Consider the following 19,017-nt stretch of genomic DNA (forward strand, 5'->3'; position numbering starts at 1 on the left):
GGGGAGCAGATGGACGCCACTGGGAGAGGAGTTTCTTTTCTGTGAGCAGCTAAGCAGCAAGACAAATGTGGGCTAGTGAGAACAGCGGGAAGATAAGCAGCAGCCAGAGATGAAAACATGCTCCAGTGAGCCTAGCCTGACCCCTGAAGGGTCAAGGACACTGCACCTTTGGGAACTCAGCCAAGGCTTCCAGAAGGAGGAGTTGGCTGAGGGCTGCTTGCTATGTCCAGAACGTTTGTGCCCCCAAATTCCCTCTGAAGCCTGAAGCCCAAGGTGATGGATTAAGACATGGGCCTAGACCAGGCGTGGTGGTGCACACCCGTAATCCCAGCTCTCAGGAGGCAGGGGCAGGTGGATCTCTGTGAGCCTGAGGCCAGCCTGGTCTACAAAGTGAGTCCAGGACAGCGAAGGCTACACAGAGAAACCCTGTCTTGAAAAATAAAAAAAAAAAAACAAAAAAGATGTGTGCCTCTGTAGAGTGGGGTGAGTCCCCTTAGAAAAGAAGGTGTTTGGCTTATCCTTCTGCCATGTGAAGAAGCAGGGAGGAGGCAGTGAAGAACCAGCCCTCTCTAAACGCCGAGTCAGCTGAGAAGTGAAACCCTGTTGTTTTTTAGGATCCCCAGTCCAAAGCATTTTTTTATAGCTGCCATAAATGGACACAAACACTGCTCACTGCCCCTGTCCAATGGTACCACCCAGGGAAAGGCCAGGCTGTGATAGTGTGCCATGGCCTGCCATGGCTTTGACTAAAACAAGCACAGGTACCCTCCAGATAAAACAGGTAGAGTCAGTGGGGTGTGGTGACACACACCTATAATCCCAGCAGCTTGGGAGGCTGAAGCAGGAGGAGCCAGTTCAAAGCTAGCCTGGGCTGTGGTTAGTTCAAAGTCAGTCAGGGTAACTTAGAGAAACCCTATCTCAAAATTCAAAAGGAAAAGAGAGCTGGGAATGTAGCTTAGCAAGAGAGCACTTGACCGGCGTCACTAATCCATTCCATCCCAGGAGGGAGGGAAAAGGAGAAGGGATTGGTCAATGGCTTCCTGTTCGTTAATGTCTCTGGAGTAGGCTTTGGTGATAAAATGACAGAGGTTGAGTTCACATGGATTATGATCCTTCTGAGATCAAGCCCAGGGCCTCGTGTGTCAAAGGCAAACACTGCACGCTAAGCTCTGCCTCGAGCCTGTCCCACTGCAAGTCTGGCCACGTGTTTTTACATCTGGCAAAGGGATTTTACCTCTTGGATGCCTCCGCCTTTAAAACTTAGCATGCCTGAGACTAAATTGTTTTAGATACTGCACTTGATCCTTATGCCTGTTGTATGAGATCCAGAACAGGATCTGTTTGAGACAAGGTTTCTCTGCATAGCCTTGGTTGTCCCAGACTCCCTTTGTAGACCAAGCTGGCCTTGAACTCTGCCTGCCCCTGCTGCCCAGAGTGCTGGGATTAAAGGTGTGTACCACCATGGCCGGATGATCCAGAAGATTCCTACATCTTCACCAAAGGGTTCCTCTGGAGACTTCCAGTGAGCAGGACTTTGGAAGAGCACACTGAGTCGGGGTTGTGTGGAGTCATGGCTTTTTCTAACTCAGTCCAGCGCGTATAGAGTGACTCCTTGGCTGAGGCTTAGCCTGTCTGAGTTTCAAGGACCCTCCAGTGGGTTTGACTTCTATTGGCATCCAAAATCTCTCCATTGGGCGGCTGGATTTAGAAGGGCTGAGTTCAGTCCTCCTCCCTGCGAAGCAGGCAGACACACAGATAGGCAGCCCCCCAAGCTGTCACTTGGTGTCCCCCACGAAGTGATAAACAGCAGGCACATATGTCAAGAGCGGAAGATTGCCCTCTGGCTCCTCTTGCCCATGTCTGCTCACTGCTCTTCAAGGGCTTCTTCCACTTAGCCTAAGATTCACGAGTGTAACACATGGTACATTCATAGAGTCATTGCTGCTTACCCCCTTGTGTAACAATAACTTCCTCTATTCATCTCTTCTGTAGAGAGTTTGCTAAACACCGCAGGGGTTTTGCCAACCTAGGGAACATCCCCCGACTCCCCTGATGAGACAAACCTCATGGCCTGTGGGGGATCATCCAAGGGAGGGGTGAAGAATGACCCTTGGGACAGTGCTGTCTTTGTGGGCACTGGGCAAAACATCCAGGGATTGACCTGGGTTTACTATTTTTACACATTTAAACATAGTAGAACTTGTGACCTGTGACCCTTTACAGTAAGAATGTATTATATTGGCTGATAAACAGAGCTCAGGGCTAGGGCCTGGAGAAGGACAGAGTCTATTGGGGGAGGGTGCGAGGTTCATGGGGTCTCTTTCATAGGGATGTGAGCTATTCATTGCAGGATTAGGGCCTAATCAGGCTCAGGGTATTGGGAGATCCAGGCGGAGGCTGGCTCCAAATAGAGAAGCAAAAAATTGCTAGATTAATTGGCCATTTTTCATCCTGGCATTCCGGGTAACTAGGGGTCATTCATTTTCTTCTACTGAAGAAAACAGGCCCCTGTGGTTGACAGTCCTGGCCTCTCCAAGTGCTTTCTTTAAGCCGAGCCTCCTACAGCCTAAGTCATGTTATCTCTCTGAAAGGGCTAGAAGTTTCAGAGCACGGCGTTCCCAGGATGCCTCCTAACGTTTTTCTTCACCTTGATCACGAGGGAAGGTGTCAGTGGGGTGCAGAACTCTGTGTGTGCGTGTATGTGCGTGTACACGTGTGTGTTCGTGTGTGCGCACTGAGGCCAGTTGCAGGGTGAGCAGGAGAGGGAATTATGGCCCTGTGGTGGCTTCAGCTGGCTGTGTGTCTCCCCCCTGAGGAATGAACTTCTGCTGCATCTGAAGACCTACAACTTGTACTATGAAGGCCAGAACCTGCAGCTCCGACACCGAGAGGTAAGGCGTCCCCACGGGAGGCCTGGGGGCCTGCCCTGGCAGGGCCCAGTCTCTTCCTTGTCCCTCCTGTCACGGCAGGTGCTCCCAGTACTCAGGATGCCCATGCTGTCCTGGAGACTCTTTGGAAGGCTCTCCGGTTCCAGCTTTGATCCGTTCCATTCTGTCCAGTCTCTGTCTCAAAGTCACATTTACTCTTCCTAGATTAGTTTCTGAAAACTATAAAGAAGCTTGTTAGAATAGCTTATCCTCACGTGTCCTTGGCTGACTAGAACACATTTTCAGGTGACTCGTCCCTGGTGATTTAGCACATAGAAAGAGAAGGAAAGCGGTGAATTTCAGCTGCTAAGGCAAGTGGTAGGGGAGTGGAATATAAGACAGTGGCCTTTTCCTGCCTCTTGATGCACTCACTTAGGGTCCAGTTGTGGATTAAATCGCATCCTGTAGTTGTGCAATATAAAGGAGCAGTGCCAGCCCTGGCCAGCTGGAAACCATATAAACAGCCCTGTGTGCATAAAGTCTCTCTCCTCAAGACTACCAAATGTCCTAACGTAGTCGATTCCCTCTCCCATCCCCTCCCCACAAGGATGATCCTTTGGCCTAGGTAGATTGATCACTGCACAGACATCCTGAAGATGTTCATGGTCCCTCTCTCACACCACGAAAGCTCTCTTCAGAAGGGGGAAAAGAAGCCTGACCTGACCCTTAACTGCTGGCTGGTTCATGGGCCTCGCTATGCAGCTTCTGTCCTTACTTTGTGTATCTGTGAAAGCACAGCCTGGCAGACGACTTAAAAGGAGAGAGGAGTTATTTGAGCTCACGGTTTCAGAGGGTTTGGTCTGTGGTCACTTGGCTTCATGTGCTCAGGCAGAAGAACATGCTGGTGGCGGGAGGATTTTATCACTTCATGGCAGGTGGGAAATAGAGACACACAGGAAGGTACTAGAGGCCAGGTATAACTCTCGGTGACCCACTTCCGCCAGCTAGCCCCTCCTTTCCTAAGGTTCCCGCCAGCAGGGAAGCCGGACATTTAACATCTTTAATCAAGCCGGAACAAACCTGTAGTCAGAACTCAGACACCTCAAAGTCTAACTAGGGTTGGAGGGGCTGCCCTTGGGGAGGTTTTACAGTCTGCTTCTTGTTGGTCGGCAACCTTTGAGTATACCTTTGGAATTCCTGAAGGATTTATTTACCTCTTGGGAAGTGTAGTGGCGGGTTAGATTTAAAAAAAAAAAAAAAAAAACCGCTGGAAGTTCTGCTTTAAAAAATAATCAGGTCAGGATGGCAACTCGCAGCTTTCAGACACTTGACACCTTTTAAGGCAACAGTTCTGTTCCAGGAGCGAGTCCTGTAAGTAAACTTGGAGAAAGCTTTGACGCTCTGTTCCCCGGAGTTAGGTCGGATTGCTAAACACAGGGGAAAACAGGCAGCTCTAGGCCTTTGTTCCTGCTTCTCTGTTATTTTTAAAAAGATAAGACCTTCTCTCCGTTTCTCCCTCCTTCCTTTCGTCTTTGTTTTACCCCTCTCCCTTCCTTCCTTGTCTTTTTTATTTACGTACTCATTCTGTAGCTCATACTAGCCTGGAACCGATAGCTATCCTCCTGCCTCGGCTTCCGGAGTGCTGGTACTATAAGTATGAGCTATCACTCCTAGCCACTGTGTCCTGATTTCCCTAAAGTCACCGAGATAAGGATGATAAAGAGGTTTGCCGCACTGCGCATGTGCATTTAAAGTTTAAAGAAACAAGGTTTGCCTAGTATGTTGCTGGGGGCCTTCCGGATGCTGCCCGGGCCTTCCTGCACCGGGGCCCCTTCACTGAAACTTTTGTGCTGTTGACTTCGAGGTCAGCTGCAGGGCGCTGGGAACCTCACAGCAGAGTGTGCCTCAGAGCTAGGGTCTGCACGTCCCCGGCATCCGCTCTGGGCTCAGCGCCCGGTTGCTTGCTTCGCGGCAGGAGGAAGACGAGTTCATCGTGGAGGGGCTGCTGAACATCTCCTGGGGACTGCGTCGGCCCATCCGGCTGCAGATGCAGGACGATCACGAACGCATCCGCCCCCCTCCGTCCTCCTCCTCCTGGCACTCCGGCTGCAACCTGGGCGCACAGGGGTGAGTGAAGGGAGATGAGTCTGAGGGTGTCTGGGGGCTCCTGGTTCAGTTCCCAGCATCTGGGATGGGGAGAGACGGGCCTCGGATCTGACTCCACAGGCACAGAGTGAAGAAGGCTGGTTCTGAGTTAACAAGGGGGCACGCTGAGGAATGGGCGGCAGAGGGTCCTTCCTGGAGGAGCCCTGGACCCTCCAGGGTACTTGTTAGTGACTTAATGATCCAAGCCTGAGGCTCCTGATAAGAATGCCAACCCACACACATCCTCCCAAGGGGAATGGGCCTGCTCCAGAGACATCTAGGATTTGAACCTACTGATCAAAGCTCTCTCTGTCTTGATGGAACCTAGTGGAGGAAAAGGAATGTTCTGTCTGAGCCAGCCAAGCGAGGTCAGCCAGGGGTCTCCTGTACACCTGGAACAGGTCATGGCTCAAGGCAATAGTCTAGGAGGTCCCCTATTGGGCCTCACAACAAGGTCAGTGAAAGCCGTGTCTGGTCTCCCCGCTTCCGTGGCCAAACACGCTGCTGCATACTCGCACAGGGCAGGTCTTTTTGTTCTCTCTGGGACTTCACCTTTAAGATCAAGTAACTAGCCTTGTTTCCCCTGGAAACTTGCTGAGGTGGGCAGCGTTCCGGCCAGAGCCTGGGTGGAGCGTGCTGGCTGCTCAGCCAAAACCTCAGTGATGTGCTTTCTAGTTTAAAGGGGAAGCAAGCCGTCTCCCACCCCCCTCCACTGCTTGGAACATTGTTACATTCCACAGCCAAATGTAACATTCTCTTTAGTTGAGAAATACCTACAGAACAGCCAAACCCTTGAACCAATCTTGGCGCTTCGGAAGAGAACTGAAGGAGGGGAAGTCCTTGCCTCACCCACTGGGCACAGAGAAGCCTGGTCAAGGCGAAGTCTTCGGCTTGCTCTCAGCACCTCCACTGTGTTTCAGTTCCAGTTCAGTGGGCCGGACCCTGTCCATGCCCGGCTTTGACCTCTAGATTATTACATTCTGTTCTCCAAGTAAGATGAATTTAAAAATCCCGTTTTTCCATGATGCCTTTGGGCTGGAGCAGCAGACTTGGTTTTTCTCGGTTCTCGGTGACAGCAAGCTGGTCCTTGAAGCTTGTGAATATTTGAAGGGCTTTCAGAAGCACGCCCCAGGTGCAAGCAAAATTTAAATGTTGCCTGCAGGACAGTCTTGTAGATGCCCACGCTAGTTTCTGCTTTGAACCCTGGAGAGGGGGGTGCTGCCTGGGCCGAGTGTTTGCCCTTCTCGAAAGGGCGCAGATTGAGGCTTAGATGGCTATGAGGAGCAATTCTTTCAGCTTTTCAACTTCACTTCTCTTCCCTTAAAGCCACCATCCCTGGAACGCAGGAAATCCCCACTCTTCTCACTTTGGACCTTATTATCAAACATGGTTCTCCCTTCAGACTGAATCCCCCCGCTGGTTTTAGATGTGTTTTTCTGAGCTGCCTCCATTGCTCTTTGGGGCCCTGACAAAGTTTTCTCCTTCACCACAGCAAACCCAGGTCTCAGCTCAGCTGACCTGTGGCAGTCCTTTCTCCAGCTTGCAACCCCAAGAGCATTCATCACTCCTGAGTGGTAGATGCCAGAGACGGTTTCTAGATAGTCCTCTAACAGAAAGAAACCCAGCCTGGAACTGTGTCCCAAGAAAATGAATCATAGACCCTGACATGTGCTTTGAGAGTCTGCAGACCACACACAGTCTTGCTTCTTGTTTCTCCCCTCTGGATCTGATGAATTAGGTTCTTGTGTAGAGGTGGGGGCAGAATATCTTTCTCCTGAGCTCCCCACTCCATCTGACACATGGACTAGGATCTGGACCAGCCTCCTGGATGCTCAGTTTAGACAGCTTGCCTCTTGCTTGCCTGATGTGTGCTAGTGCTCTTCTGCATGGCGTTCGTAAAAGCTCCATCGCAGGAAGGGGCCATAGATTGGGACCTGCCCTCTCGGAGTCTTAACAAGCCTGTCCTGTTTGTTTGTCACCCCCAGCACCACCCTGAAGCCCCTCTCCATGCCCACCGTGCAGATTTCAGAAGTGGATACGCCGGCTGGAAGCAGTGAAACACTCAGCCCAACAGGTATGTGAGCGGCAGAGGCGCCGCCTGCTAGCGGCCAGCGAGCGGGGTCACAACTGCTGTGCTTTAGCCTGTGACTTCTGGTATAAATATAAAAATCCCACAGGGGTCAGTATCTTTTTTTTTTTTTAAGATTTTACTTATTTATTTCGAATGTTCTATCTTTATGTACACCTTAATGCCAGAAGAGAGCAGTAGAAGGTATAGATGGTTGTGAGCCACCATGTGATTGCTGGGAATTGAACTCAGGACCTCTGGAAGAGCAGTCAGAGCTCTTAACCACTGAGCCATCTCTCCAGCCCGGTCAGTATCTTTTTAAGATGTTAAAAGGAAAGGATTTAAAATCTCCCACCTCCTCCCCTTCAGTTTCCCTCCCTCGAAGCAAGCTGCAACATCCTTTGTGATGAAACAAGCAAATGCATGCAAATTCACACAAACCTAAGCAGATGGCCCGGAGCCACCACCTGGAGCCAGCCAGCTCCTTCTGGTCCTCCCTCCACGCAAGTGGCAGCTTTTGGCAGCGGCTCTATTTCCAGAATCCCCTCACCCACGGCAGCCACCGTTTGCCTTCCTATCTCTGTGGCTTTGTCTGCGCCGAGCACCTCACCTGATTTGACTCACAAAAGTACACATTCAGACCGGCCGATTCCAACTCGGGGAAAGACCCCGAGGTCTGTCCATGCGGTGCCCTGTGGCAGCTTGTTTGCAGCCCTGAGGTCGTGCCTAGCCTGAGCCAGGAGCTGTGCTCTTCATGTGTGTTAACTTAAAAGCTCACTATGACCCTACAAGGCGCCCATCACCCCTTCAGGAGGCCAGGGAAACACTGTGGGGATAGAGCTGGGATCCCAGCCTGAGGAGCTGGCTCCGAGGCCTGTACTAGCAACCTATGCGTTGTTACTCCTCAGTGAATTATGCAGAAAATAATTTTTATAAAGTGTGTTTCTAGAGAGACAGTGCATGCCATAGTGTCGGCCTCAAGGGGAACCAGGCTCAGGCGACACAGCTTGTTTCTCCCTCTCCTCCCAGACTCCAGGGGCCTGAAGCCCGTGCAAGAGGACACCCCACAGCTGATGCGCACACGCAGTGATGTTGGAGTGCGTCGCCGTGGCAATGTGAGGACATCCAGTGACCAGCGGAAGATCAGGCGCCATCGTTTCTCCATCAACGGCCATTTCTACAACCACAAGGTACGGCTCCTGGAGGACAAACCTCTGGGGATGTCACCACGTCTGGTGGCTGCGGCTTCAGTGCTGTGCGGTACCCCCGGGCGCAGCTGGGAAGCCAGGCGTGTTGGTTCAGCTTGAGCGTGTGAGTGGCAGAGCAGCTTTGCTGCCTTGAGAGATACGGGGCTTCAGGTGAGGAATAGTCCCCACTAGCCGGGGGAGATTCCAGTAGCAGGGATGAAGCAGATTTAACCTCCAAAGCACCACGAACACATGTCATGAACCTGCCCCTTGCCTCGGCAGGTCAATCCGTGTAGTTAATTCCTGCTTCCACCTCTGACCTCACCCTGTGCTTTCCTCCTGACTGGGAGAAGCAGTGATCCTCACTTCATAATAAGGGTACTCGGACTCAGTCCCACTACAAGAAAGTACAAGTACTTTTCTAATTTCCCTCCTTTTCTGATCCGTGGGCTCAGTCATGGGGCAGCCTGCCTGCGGAGCTTCAACCCGTTGGACGAACTGAGAGCGTCCGGTTAAGCAAGCAGGGGCTGCCAGCTGCAGGGGTCAAGGGCTCCCTGCTGCTACCTCCCACTTCTCTGTGATCCTCCGACAAGCTGCGAACGTACCCCCTGAAAATGGACCGCCGGTGATTTACTCCTTTCTGCCGTCTGACCCGCACTGATGACTGTTTTTGAGCAAAGCTGCAGGTCTCAGCTCAGCACACTGCCACCTGGGGGACCCCAAACTAGTTAACTCTTCCTTTCTTCCTGTTGCTTCAGCCCCACCAGGAGCAAGTGCATGAGGGGCGGGTGGCCGGAGACCACCTGCCTGCGCGAATGTATGGTGGGAGGCTGGTCACTCAAGGGAAGGGTTTTTATGACTGTTTTCTTTATCTGCTCTCATCTCCACTCTAATCCTGCTCTTTGGGGCTCAGACCCAAAATTCCTGGCGGTGCAGAGTCTGAGCTGGCCAAACCCCGAGGACCGCTTGGTCTACAGTCAAGCCTGAGGCTGGCCGGAGCACCAGGGGCTTTCCTCGAACACATCTGGAGTGCTATTGTCACTGTGCCCCTTACCCATAGGGTTTAGATCATCGGCCCTTGTCCCCACTCCTCCCCTAAGCCGCACCCCTCTGTTGACAGACTTCAGTGTTCACGCCAGCCTACGGTTCTGTCACCAACGTCCGCATCAACAGCACCATGACTACCCCACAGGTCCTGAAGCTGCTGCTCAACAAGTTTAAGGCAAGTTCTCTCCGTTGGCTCTCAGCAGCGCAGTCGGGGTGGGGGGCAGCGGCTGTCATTTCCCTTCTCTTCTACAAGCCATGACCCACTGTCTGGGGGATGGTGCCACCCACAGGGAGCAGGTCTTCCCTCCTCGATTAACATGGCGGCACCCGCCTGTGAGCCCAGCACTCGGAGGCAGAGGCAGGTGGATCTCTGTGAGTTCGAGGCCAGCCTGGTCTACAGAGCGAGTTCCAGGACAGCCAAGGCCACACAGAGAAACCCTGTCTCGAAAAACAAAACAGAAAAACCCAAAACAAAAACCCACCAAGTATTATTTATTTACTTTTTTTTTTTTTTGAGATGAACTCTCACTGTGTTGCCCAGATTGGCTTCAAACTTCTGGGCTCAAGTGATCCTATGCTCTCAACCTCCTGACTGGCTGGGACTGTAAACATTAGCCTACAGTGTTCCCCCCCCCCTGTTTTATTTATCTATACGTTTTTAAATTTTTATATTCATCTATATGGTTTATTTTATTTATCTATTTTTTTGTGTGTGTGTAGTGCTAGAACTCAAATCCAAGTCTTCACACTGACAAACAACATCCTCAGCCCTTGTATCCCTGTGTTTTAAGTTTTTATTTATTGTTTGTGTATGCCTGTGCCCATGTTATGTGTATTCAGGTGCATGTGTGGAAGTCAGGGGTCAGCTCTGTGGAGTTCCCACCTTTGTACGGGTTCCAGGGATCAAGCTCAGGTCGTCAGGCTTATGTAACAAGCACCCTTGCCCACTTAGCCAACTTACCGCCTTATTTGTTTTTATTTTATTTTATTTATTTATTTTATTTTTATTTATTTATTTTTATTATATCTTATTTTTTGTGAAAGCCAGTGAAGCCTAGGACACAAGGCTCTGAGTTTGAGTCCCCAAGCACCACCTGCCGGATGGCTGAGTGGGACAAGTTGCCTTAACCTCTCTGGGCTCCAGCTTTCTTATTTGTAGAAGGAGGGTGGTGCCCAGGTGTTACGGAATGTGCTATGTAATGTGTGTGTGTGTGTGTATGTGTGTATGTATGTTATACATGGGATAAGTGAGCACACGTTAAGTGTGTGGGCCTTACATTTGGTGTATGTTAGACTTGAGCAATGACACAACATCATCTCAGGTCTCAGGTTTTGTTGAAGGGAGGCGAAGCTGGTGAAGCTTCTGCCAAAATTCAAAAACCTAAAAATCGAAAACCTAAAAAATCTACATCTTCTGAACATTGCGGGTGAAAGCTGCTTGGCTGCACCTAGCATGACTGACAGTTCCCTGCCTGTGACATGTCCTCCTTGGTTGTAAATCCAAGGCCCTTGCTTTGCAGAAGCCTAGGGCCTGGCTTCGCAGAGTGGCGGCAGAGGGAATGGCTCAAGGCTGGGATGTTTTACTGAGTTTCTTTTGCTCCTGATTCAGATCGAGAATTCGGCAGAGGAGTTTGCTCTGTACGTGGTCCATACCAGTGGTGGTGAGTCCGAAGGGCATCGTACACTTGAAATCCTTCAATTAACTCAAAATAGCAAGTTAAGAAAACAACAGCAGCAGCAGCAGCAGCAACAAACCCTTCTATTCTGTTGTTGAGATTTGGAACCTAAAGTTCCAAATGTTGTCTGTCCCCAAGCCTGGTGGGCTTTCAGGAAGGTGCCCCAAGGGAATGCCATGTGGGCAAAAACACTAGGTCCCCAAACTTAACTGCCTGTTAAAAAAATGAGCTGGATTTTCTCCAGAGGTGGATGCCTGATTCCTCCCAAGTGGCATCTTCCAGAGGGTCTGAGGCATGAAAGTGTCTGTGTGTGGGTGGGGTAGAGGGGTGAGGGGTACTTTTAATGAAAGACGTGGAACAGTTGATCCTAACACAGTCTGACTTGTGCAGCTGTGTCTCCTGAGGTACCTGGCCCATTTGGTCTTGGGCTGAACTCAGGCTACCCCGGTTGTGTTGCTTTCAGAAAAGCAGAAGCTGAAGAACTCGGACTACCCGTTGATTGCCCGCATCCTCCAGGGTCCGTGTGAGCAGATCTCCAAGGTCTTCTTGATGGAGAAGGACCAGGTGGAGGAGGTCACCTATGATGTGAGTCCCTTTGCTGGGTGGACTGTGCTCATCAGTGAGTGGAGGAGTCACCTGTGATGTCAGCCCCTTTGCTGGCTGCTCTGTCCTCAGTGGTGGGGGTGGGCCCAGGGGGTGGGGTGGGAGGAGACTTACTGGGTTACAGCATGAGGTTTTGACCATAACACTGTCCCCTATGGCTACCATTCTTTAGTACCAGCTTCTTTTGATATGAGTTGAAGGCGGGCCCTGTGGGGATTATCAGAGGAATGAATTTTTGGAACCACCCCAGAGTGCTGGGGGGCTCTGAGGATTTGGAAAGCACGCTTGCAACACCGAGAGCTCAGCAAGGAATTTCTTTCCTCGGATGTTAGTTGGCACAGAAACGCACACCTCCAAAGCCAAGTGCCTTATAACATTCATGGTTTTTCTTCTGGTTCTGCTAGAAGGTAGCAGCAACCCTGTGCTAGGCTCTGGGCGGGTTTGTATCTTATAGACCAGGCTGAAGAGCAGCGGCTTGCTGGGCAGGTGGTTGGAGCATAAGAAACTAGTACAGAGGCTGGGGAGGTGGCCCAGTGGGTAAGGAGGTACACACACGTGAGGACCTGAGTTCGAATCCCTAGGACCCATATATACTGAGGTTTAGCATATGTCTGTAATTTAAATTTCTGTAGTAAGATGGGAGGTGGAGGCAGGAGACTCTCGGGCCACCTCCCCTGTCAGGTGCACAGAAAGACTGCGTCTCGAGCAAGGTCAAAGGTAAGGCTTTCCTCTGACCTACACACCACAGTGCATACAAACCATTTACTTGAGCACCTTAATCCCACACATGCACACACACATACATTGCACACACGTAGGTCTGTGAACTTTTTTTAAAGAAGAGACTAATCCAACCCGTGGAAACGCACACAAGACAGCCAGTGAAGCTGACACGGGCAGGTGGAGGGCCACCGGGAGGAGGGCCGAGAGTAGGTCAGGGTTCTGGCTCCTCAGCCCCCTGAGCCAGTCACTTCCCCCAAGCAAGTTCCTATTGGAAGCCCAGAGACCACAGATGTGAGTGTGGGTTCTGATGACTCTTCACATCTCCCCTGGGAAGAACAAGGGAGTTTACTAAGACCATTTTTTCGGTCTTTGTGATCTTGCAGCTCTGGGGATGAAAGGCAGAGGCAGCCCACCTCCACCCTCCCAGCCCCAGGGGGGAAGCTAGAGCACCCCACACCCCAGCTACGCTCCCGGCCTCGGAGCTCTGTCTCTGAATATATGAAAGGAAAGTGCTTTTCCGTTTGAAGTCGCCAGAGCTGTGGCTCACAATAGTGAAATGAAAAACTGGAAAGTTACAAGGTGGGGTCATGCAAACGCAGGCCTCTCGTGCGCGCTTGACCAACCCGGGTGGAATGAGACCTGACCGAGTCTTTGGGGATCCTGGGTTAGTGGGAACATAGATTTCTTCCGGCTTTGTGCCTGGAGGAGAGCAGTAGCAGAGAGATGTTATAACAACGGGGTATGCTCACCCTCCCCAGGTGGCCCAGTACATAAAGTTCGAGATGCCAGTCCTGAAGAGCTTCATTCAGAAACTCCAGGAAGAAGAGGACCGCGAAGTGGAGAAGCTAATGCGCAAGTAAGCACGGTGTCTGGGTGCAGGCTGGGGCGAAGGCTGGGGTACAGGCTGGGATGGAAGCTGGGGTGCAGGCTGGGTGGAGGCTGGGGCGAAGGCTGGGGTGCAGGCTGGGGTGCAGGCTGGGGCGGAGGTTGGGGTACAGGCTGGGGTGCCAGGGGGCTACCTACCAACAGACGGGGATCTCAGAAAGGGACATGAGCACTGGTTTTCTGTTTTCCTGCTTCTTGAGTCAGCTGCTTATTTGGAGGAGAGTATCAAAATATCTTTTCCTATCCTTTTATGAAAGAGCTCTGGGAAGGAATGTGTTGGCTTAAAATCTCTTTGGAATCTGGATTTAGAAATAGGGAGGTCAGTTTCTCCTGCATATTAGTCTATTGTCTGTTCTGTAACCAAAGACGCTGGGCTGGGGTAATTTAAAAGGAAAAGGGATTTATTTAGCACACAATGAAATTTGTGCTCACAGTTCAGGAGCACGCACGGCCCTTCTGCTTGGCTCCGCTGAGGGCCTTACGGCAGATGGCAGGACAATGATAACCACATTTGAGACAGGAAGCTATAGAGGGACTTGGGCTGAGCTTTTCATAACAGCTTGTTATTTTAAGAACTAATTGGAGTCTTGTGAGGCTATATTCATTCAGCTATTACCCGGCATCACCACATGGAGACGAAGCTCCAGACACAGGAACCTTCGGGAGGAGGCACCTTCAAAGGATGGCATGGTGCCGCCTCAGCTGTATGACTAGGCTCCCGGCAGGAAGCTGGCTTTCCCTCAGAGGAGGCTTAGAGCCTGAGGTTATTTGAGGACAAAGTCTGGAGGTCATCTGAGGGTCAGCACAGGTCCTGGGGCTTCAGGCGAAGAATGCTGAAGATGCAGAGGCTCTGGGCATCTTAGGAAGGTGGGGTTTGTGAGGCAGGGCTGGCCTGAGCCACCCACTCTAAAGTCCTTCCTGTCCTTCTATCCTTTAGATGCGTCTCTTCTAGAAACTTTCTTTGGGCTGAAGAGTTCAGCAAAGCTTCTTTCTGAGAGAAATTGATTATTTCATTTTAGTCACAGGATAGACTTCCTTTTGTGGATATCATGGAAATCAGTTAATCTAGGGATGGAGAGTAAACCCAAACCTATATTTGCTGCTCTCAATAATTAGTATGACAGTAGCTGAAATTTTATTGAACATAGGTTTTTCTGCATAGTGCAAACTCCAAGCCTGAGGAGTCTGCCTCCTGGCCCCTGTACCACCGATGCCCCCTCCAGCATCTGCAGTGCCACAGCTCAGGAACGTCACACACCAGCCATGAGGCTGTGTGCTTGGTAGTTGTTAGGGCCTCTTCTGCAAAAGTAGGCACAGGTATAGGGGGACCCATATGAGGCTGCCATTTTGATAGGCTCCCCTAAAAGGTGAAATACTGGCAATTGTGTGTGTTCCGGCCTTGATGAAGATGCATGAGATACCCTGCATGTGGAGTACTGTGCACAGTGCCTCCACAGAGTGCTGTGCACAGTACCCCAGCATAGCAAGCACTCGATGAACCTGGCTCTGCTGCTTGTTTCTGCTTCATGTTTCTGGCCAACCTTTGCAACCATAGTGAAAGAGTCTAATTTGGGATTGACCTCTTTATTTCCTGCCATCCTGGTGAAGGGGGTGAGAGAGGCCAATGGTGAGCGCGAAGGAGCAGGCTGGTTGGGCTCCAGTGTGGCTGCTTGGGTGGTGGAAGGGCGCAGAGCTGTATTGGAGACTGCCACCAACTTGGGGCTGCTTTTGTCCCCAGGTACACTGTGCTCCGGCTGATGATCCGGCAAAGGCTAGAGGAGATAGCAGAGACCCCCGAGACCTTGTGAGCGTGGGAATGAAGGGGAATCCGGGCTCTCCAGGGGCTGCAGCTGACCTGGGAAGAGCTGTGGGAAGCTAGGTGCCGTCCTTCTACAGAAATGTCTCCACACGAACCTCTGCGCCCCTCCAAAAGCCAGCACCGCTCCCGGAGGGGGACTGCTGAAGCCGCAGACGGCTCCCCACGTCTGGATCCCTGCTCTTCTTTGCCTCATTCTCAAGGACTTTGCTTTTAAGGAGGACCCACAGCGTGTTCTCACATACCTGAGTGTGTGTGTGTGTGCGTGCGCGTGTCTGTGCGTGTGCGTGTCTGTGCGTGTGTATTTACGATGGCCAGGTGCCTCCCTGATGTTTTCACATGCAGTTCAATCCCAAACAGCCAGCAGGGGCCATAAGGCTGGCACACATACTGCTCCTTCACGGGAACAACGGGGGTAACCGAGGCCTTGTGCCTCCTCCAGTGCCAACGTCAGCCCCACACACCTGCCATGTTTGGAAGGGAAGAGGATCCTGCAGGCTCAGCGTTTGGAGTCTCTGAAGGTTTTCAGCAGAGATCCTTCTCGTTTGCCAGGAAGGATGGGTGACTGTGAGATTCTTGGAAATTAGTGAGGTGACGGCCCCATGGCCTTGGGGCAAGCCCAGTGAAGTGGGAAAGTGAGATCACCTCGGGGCAGATGCAATGAGTCTGTGAGTTTTTGCACTGGAAAGGTTACCGTTGTAGAGAGCACAGTGAATGTCCTCTCCTATGTGGGAAGAATGGGTTCTGCCTTCATTCTTGGCTTTTTTGACACTTCTGGGTATTTCTGCTGTCTCAGCTGCCACTCCAGTTTGGGGGTTCCTCCTTGGCTTGAAGAAAGGCCTTCTGAAGCAGAAGTGCCCGGGTGCATATAATTCTGACCTGCTCCTGTGCCCGGGCCAGGTATGTCCCAGGATAAATGGCATTCAAAGGTTTTCACGTACTGGCAGACTGAAGGCAAGGTTAGAAGCCACCAGCTGAGACGGCAGGTGCCTTCAAGCCTAGCCCGCTGTCACATCAGTTAGAGCACCCCCACGCACTTGCAAGCTCCTTCACCTTATACATGGCAATGGGTTCCAAGAGTGAAGGCGTGCTCTGTTGCTGATTCAGCGGGGATTAGGGAAGCTCTTTGGGGAGTCCCAGCAGTGTGGGCAGAGAGGACAGTGCTCACTTAGCTTCTGAGAAGCCTTGCTGTTGATGTTTTTGAACCAGCCTCATTGGCAGAAAGGGCAACGAAGGCCTTGTACCCCCTTGTTAGAGATACCGTCATGCAGCTGGCCAGCTGTATGGCTTGTACCATTTGAGGCCAGACAAGACGCCCAGCTGGGGCTTGGTGCTGGACTACGAAACCCAACCATGCGAGATGAGCAATTGTAACTCAGGCATCTCTGAGCCATGCTATAGTGGGGTGCTTTTTCCTACTTGCTCTCAAGGAAGCACTAGCAGTTAAGGGACCGAGGGACCTGACCAGCGTGCCTTGTAAGGAAGGAGGACCTCTGCCAGCAGACCTGTTTCTGCGTAGGCTTGTCACTGTCCTCCACCCTCCTTAGAAGGTTCACAGCTGTGGTCTCATTGTGGACTTTCAAAAAGATGGCTTATCGTCAGCCATTGTGCTGGGTATCAATTAGCAACCTAGCTCTTCTGCCGGGCCAGCACCATCCATCTCAGGATCAGAGGGATGGAAACTGAGTCTTAGTCTCAATCATACACTCCAGCGGACACCAGCAAAGCACAGAACTAGGGATGGGGTGGTAGCTTACCTTATAATCACAAGCAAGACTCATCAGGGTCCTTTCTTACACACCAAGAGCAGCTTTGTGGATGCAAATGCTTGAGAAAATTTGATTTGGATCATTTCTCTTCTGGTTATCTTTCTCTTGAATGTTCAGAGCCTGCATTGTCCCACAATCCTCCTTTGGAAGCTTGGGGGCTTCCCACAGAGCACACTCTTTCTGGGGAAGTATTTCTGGTTTATGAAATTTCCCTGTGATTGTGTTAATATGTGACTGTTGCAGAGTGTCAGGTTGCCCGGCACTCCAAGGAGGTGACGCCAAGGTGCATGGCTTTTTAAAGTGTGGGGTTCATGAGGAGAGTGGGGGTGCAGGTCCACGAATCCATCTTGGCGCATCCCCTAGAGACCATCTCTCACATCCAAATAATGACCAAGAATTTCAGGAACTCGGCTGGGGAGATGACTCACTCTTAGCAAGTGTGTGAGAAGCCGGCTTCAATCTCTTGCCGCACAATTAAAAAAAAAAAAAAGGAAGGAAGAAAGAGTGAAAGAGAAAGGAAGAAAAAAAGGAAGGAAGATAGCAGTTAGGGTGTGGTCCAGTGGTAAAGGGTTCACTCGGAGACCTAGGGCCTGTTTTCTGACTCCAGCACCAAATGCCACGTGAACTTTGGAAACCTTTGAAGTAGCTGCAGCTGCTCAGACCTCTACAGTGGCCAACTGGATTTTCTTACTGGTCTCTCTTGGCCTTGCAGCTTTGAACTCCAAGACCGATTGGTGTCGGATTATGTAATTGTGTGCAATGAACTTGAAATCCTGAGGAATAAAAGACCAACGAATGTTGGGGGTGGGGGAGGGCTAATCCAACCTGTGAAAAGCAGTTTGGCGGCATCTGAACTCTTTGTCCCCCTGTAAAGGCTTATGTTACAAGGTGAGGAACTCGGTCCATCCGAGGGAGGCGATGAAATCAAGCACACCTCGGTTGAGCACGTTAGTGGAGAGGTGATGATTCAAAGCACAAACGCCAGCCTGCCCATGGGACTGGGGACGGGCATACTGCTGACACACTGGACAAGTGCAGCTTGAAGCCCAGGATGGGGTGAGACAGCCTCAGGAGGACCATGCCAGGGCCCGAGGCCAAGATGTCGGTCTGAGACATGTTGATGTTCGGGAAAGAAATATCTGCACCGTTCTCCTTAACCAGCGTGAGGGAGGAGACAGGCTGTGCCCTAGCTCACCCCCACAGCACTGTTTTGAAGGTTTTTTTTTTACATAGGTGGTTTTCTGTGAAGCCTGGCTTCTGCCAGATGAGAGGGCTTCTCTAGGGGAGAATAAGCCGGGCGCGACGTCCCTCCTTCAGACACGACCGGAAGTGCCGTATCCTGGGTCACGCCTCCCCTCCTGCCTCTACTCCCATTGAACTGAGCACAGAAGAGCTTAAACTGTGAAGTTCTGAGGAGCCTCAGCCTCCAGGCTGCTGGTTTCTGAGGTTACTCCCAGCGTTTCTTCAGTTTTCCCTCTTAATTGTGTGGAGTCTCTTTTCCCTTCGTCATAACTTGCCTCGGTGGGAAACCTTTTAAAATTTTTTTTTTAATGTACTTGACTTAGACCTTATTTAAATAAAGCACCTTTAGAGTCCCCGTGGATTTGGTCTGTGGGTCTGAGGAGGGGAGCTCTGCCTCTAGCGGTCAGCTGTGCGGTGAGGCTGCTTAGCTCAGCCCCTGGGCCAGCTGCCCTGCCCCCGGCTTTCTGATTTGAATGTGTCCAGACCTACCTATAACGTTTTCAGTCCATTTAGTGTTGACACAAGACAGCAGGAAACTTAGAAAGAGTAGAAGGCCTTTGTAGCTCGAATTCTGGAGCCTGTAAGGTCTGCAGGCATGAAGTCAGTTCCCAATGGGAGCCCTGTGCTGTACCAGGCTACCACAGAGGGAACCACACAGCAAGACAGAAAGCGTGGTAGAGTTGCGTGTATTCTGCCCTTTTTTGTTATTATTGTTTTTTTGTTTGTTTTGTCTTTTGGTGCTGGGGATGAACTCGGCCTTGTGTGTGCCAAGTACACACGCTGCCACGGAGCCTGAGAGCATGTGTTCACACTGAAGCTGCTCCTACAATATCCCGTCCTAGGTTCTTAAAACAGTTCCTCCATTTGTGAGTGTGTATGTAAATATACTCAGACCTTTCTATCCGCAGACGCCGCATCATTGGATTCAACAAATGGGCTGAAAGTAAGTGTTTATCACACACACACAGACACAGGCACAGGCACACATG

The 19,017-nt window shown here is 51.1% G+C and overlaps 1 protein-coding gene across 3 annotated transcripts in view; it reads left to right on the forward strand.

The window, feature by feature from the left end:
* Positions 1 to 18,381, forward strand: part of Rassf2 (Ras association domain family member 2) — a 36,594-nt gene extending 18,213 nt beyond the window's left edge. For all 3 annotated transcript variants that reach the window (XM_060371774.1, XM_021651090.2, XM_021651099.2), the window contains exons 3-11: positions 2,816 to 2,891; positions 4,843 to 4,994; positions 6,998 to 7,086; positions 8,110 to 8,270; positions 9,388 to 9,489; positions 10,924 to 10,975; positions 11,454 to 11,575; positions 13,075 to 13,172; positions 14,940 to 18,381. In XM_060371774.1, coding sequence (XP_060227757.1) covers positions 2,816 to 2,891; positions 4,843 to 4,994; positions 6,998 to 7,086; positions 8,110 to 8,270; positions 9,388 to 9,489; positions 10,924 to 10,975; positions 11,454 to 11,575; positions 13,075 to 13,172; positions 14,940 to 15,009 — 922 coding nt within the window. In that variant the 3' untranslated portion in view covers positions 15,010 to 18,381. The remainder of the gene's footprint in view (positions 1 to 2,815; positions 2,892 to 4,842; positions 4,995 to 6,997; positions 7,087 to 8,109; positions 8,271 to 9,387; positions 9,490 to 10,923; positions 10,976 to 11,453; positions 11,576 to 13,074; positions 13,173 to 14,939) is intronic.
* The last annotated feature ends 636 nt before the right edge of the window (positions 18,382 to 19,017 follow it).

The sequence above is a fragment of the Meriones unguiculatus genome, chromosome 18, assembly GCF_030254825.1.
Source record: "Meriones unguiculatus strain TT.TT164.6M chromosome 18, Bangor_MerUng_6.1, whole genome shotgun sequence".
Taxonomy (NCBI): Eukaryota; Metazoa; Chordata; class Mammalia; order Rodentia; family Muridae; genus Meriones; species Meriones unguiculatus.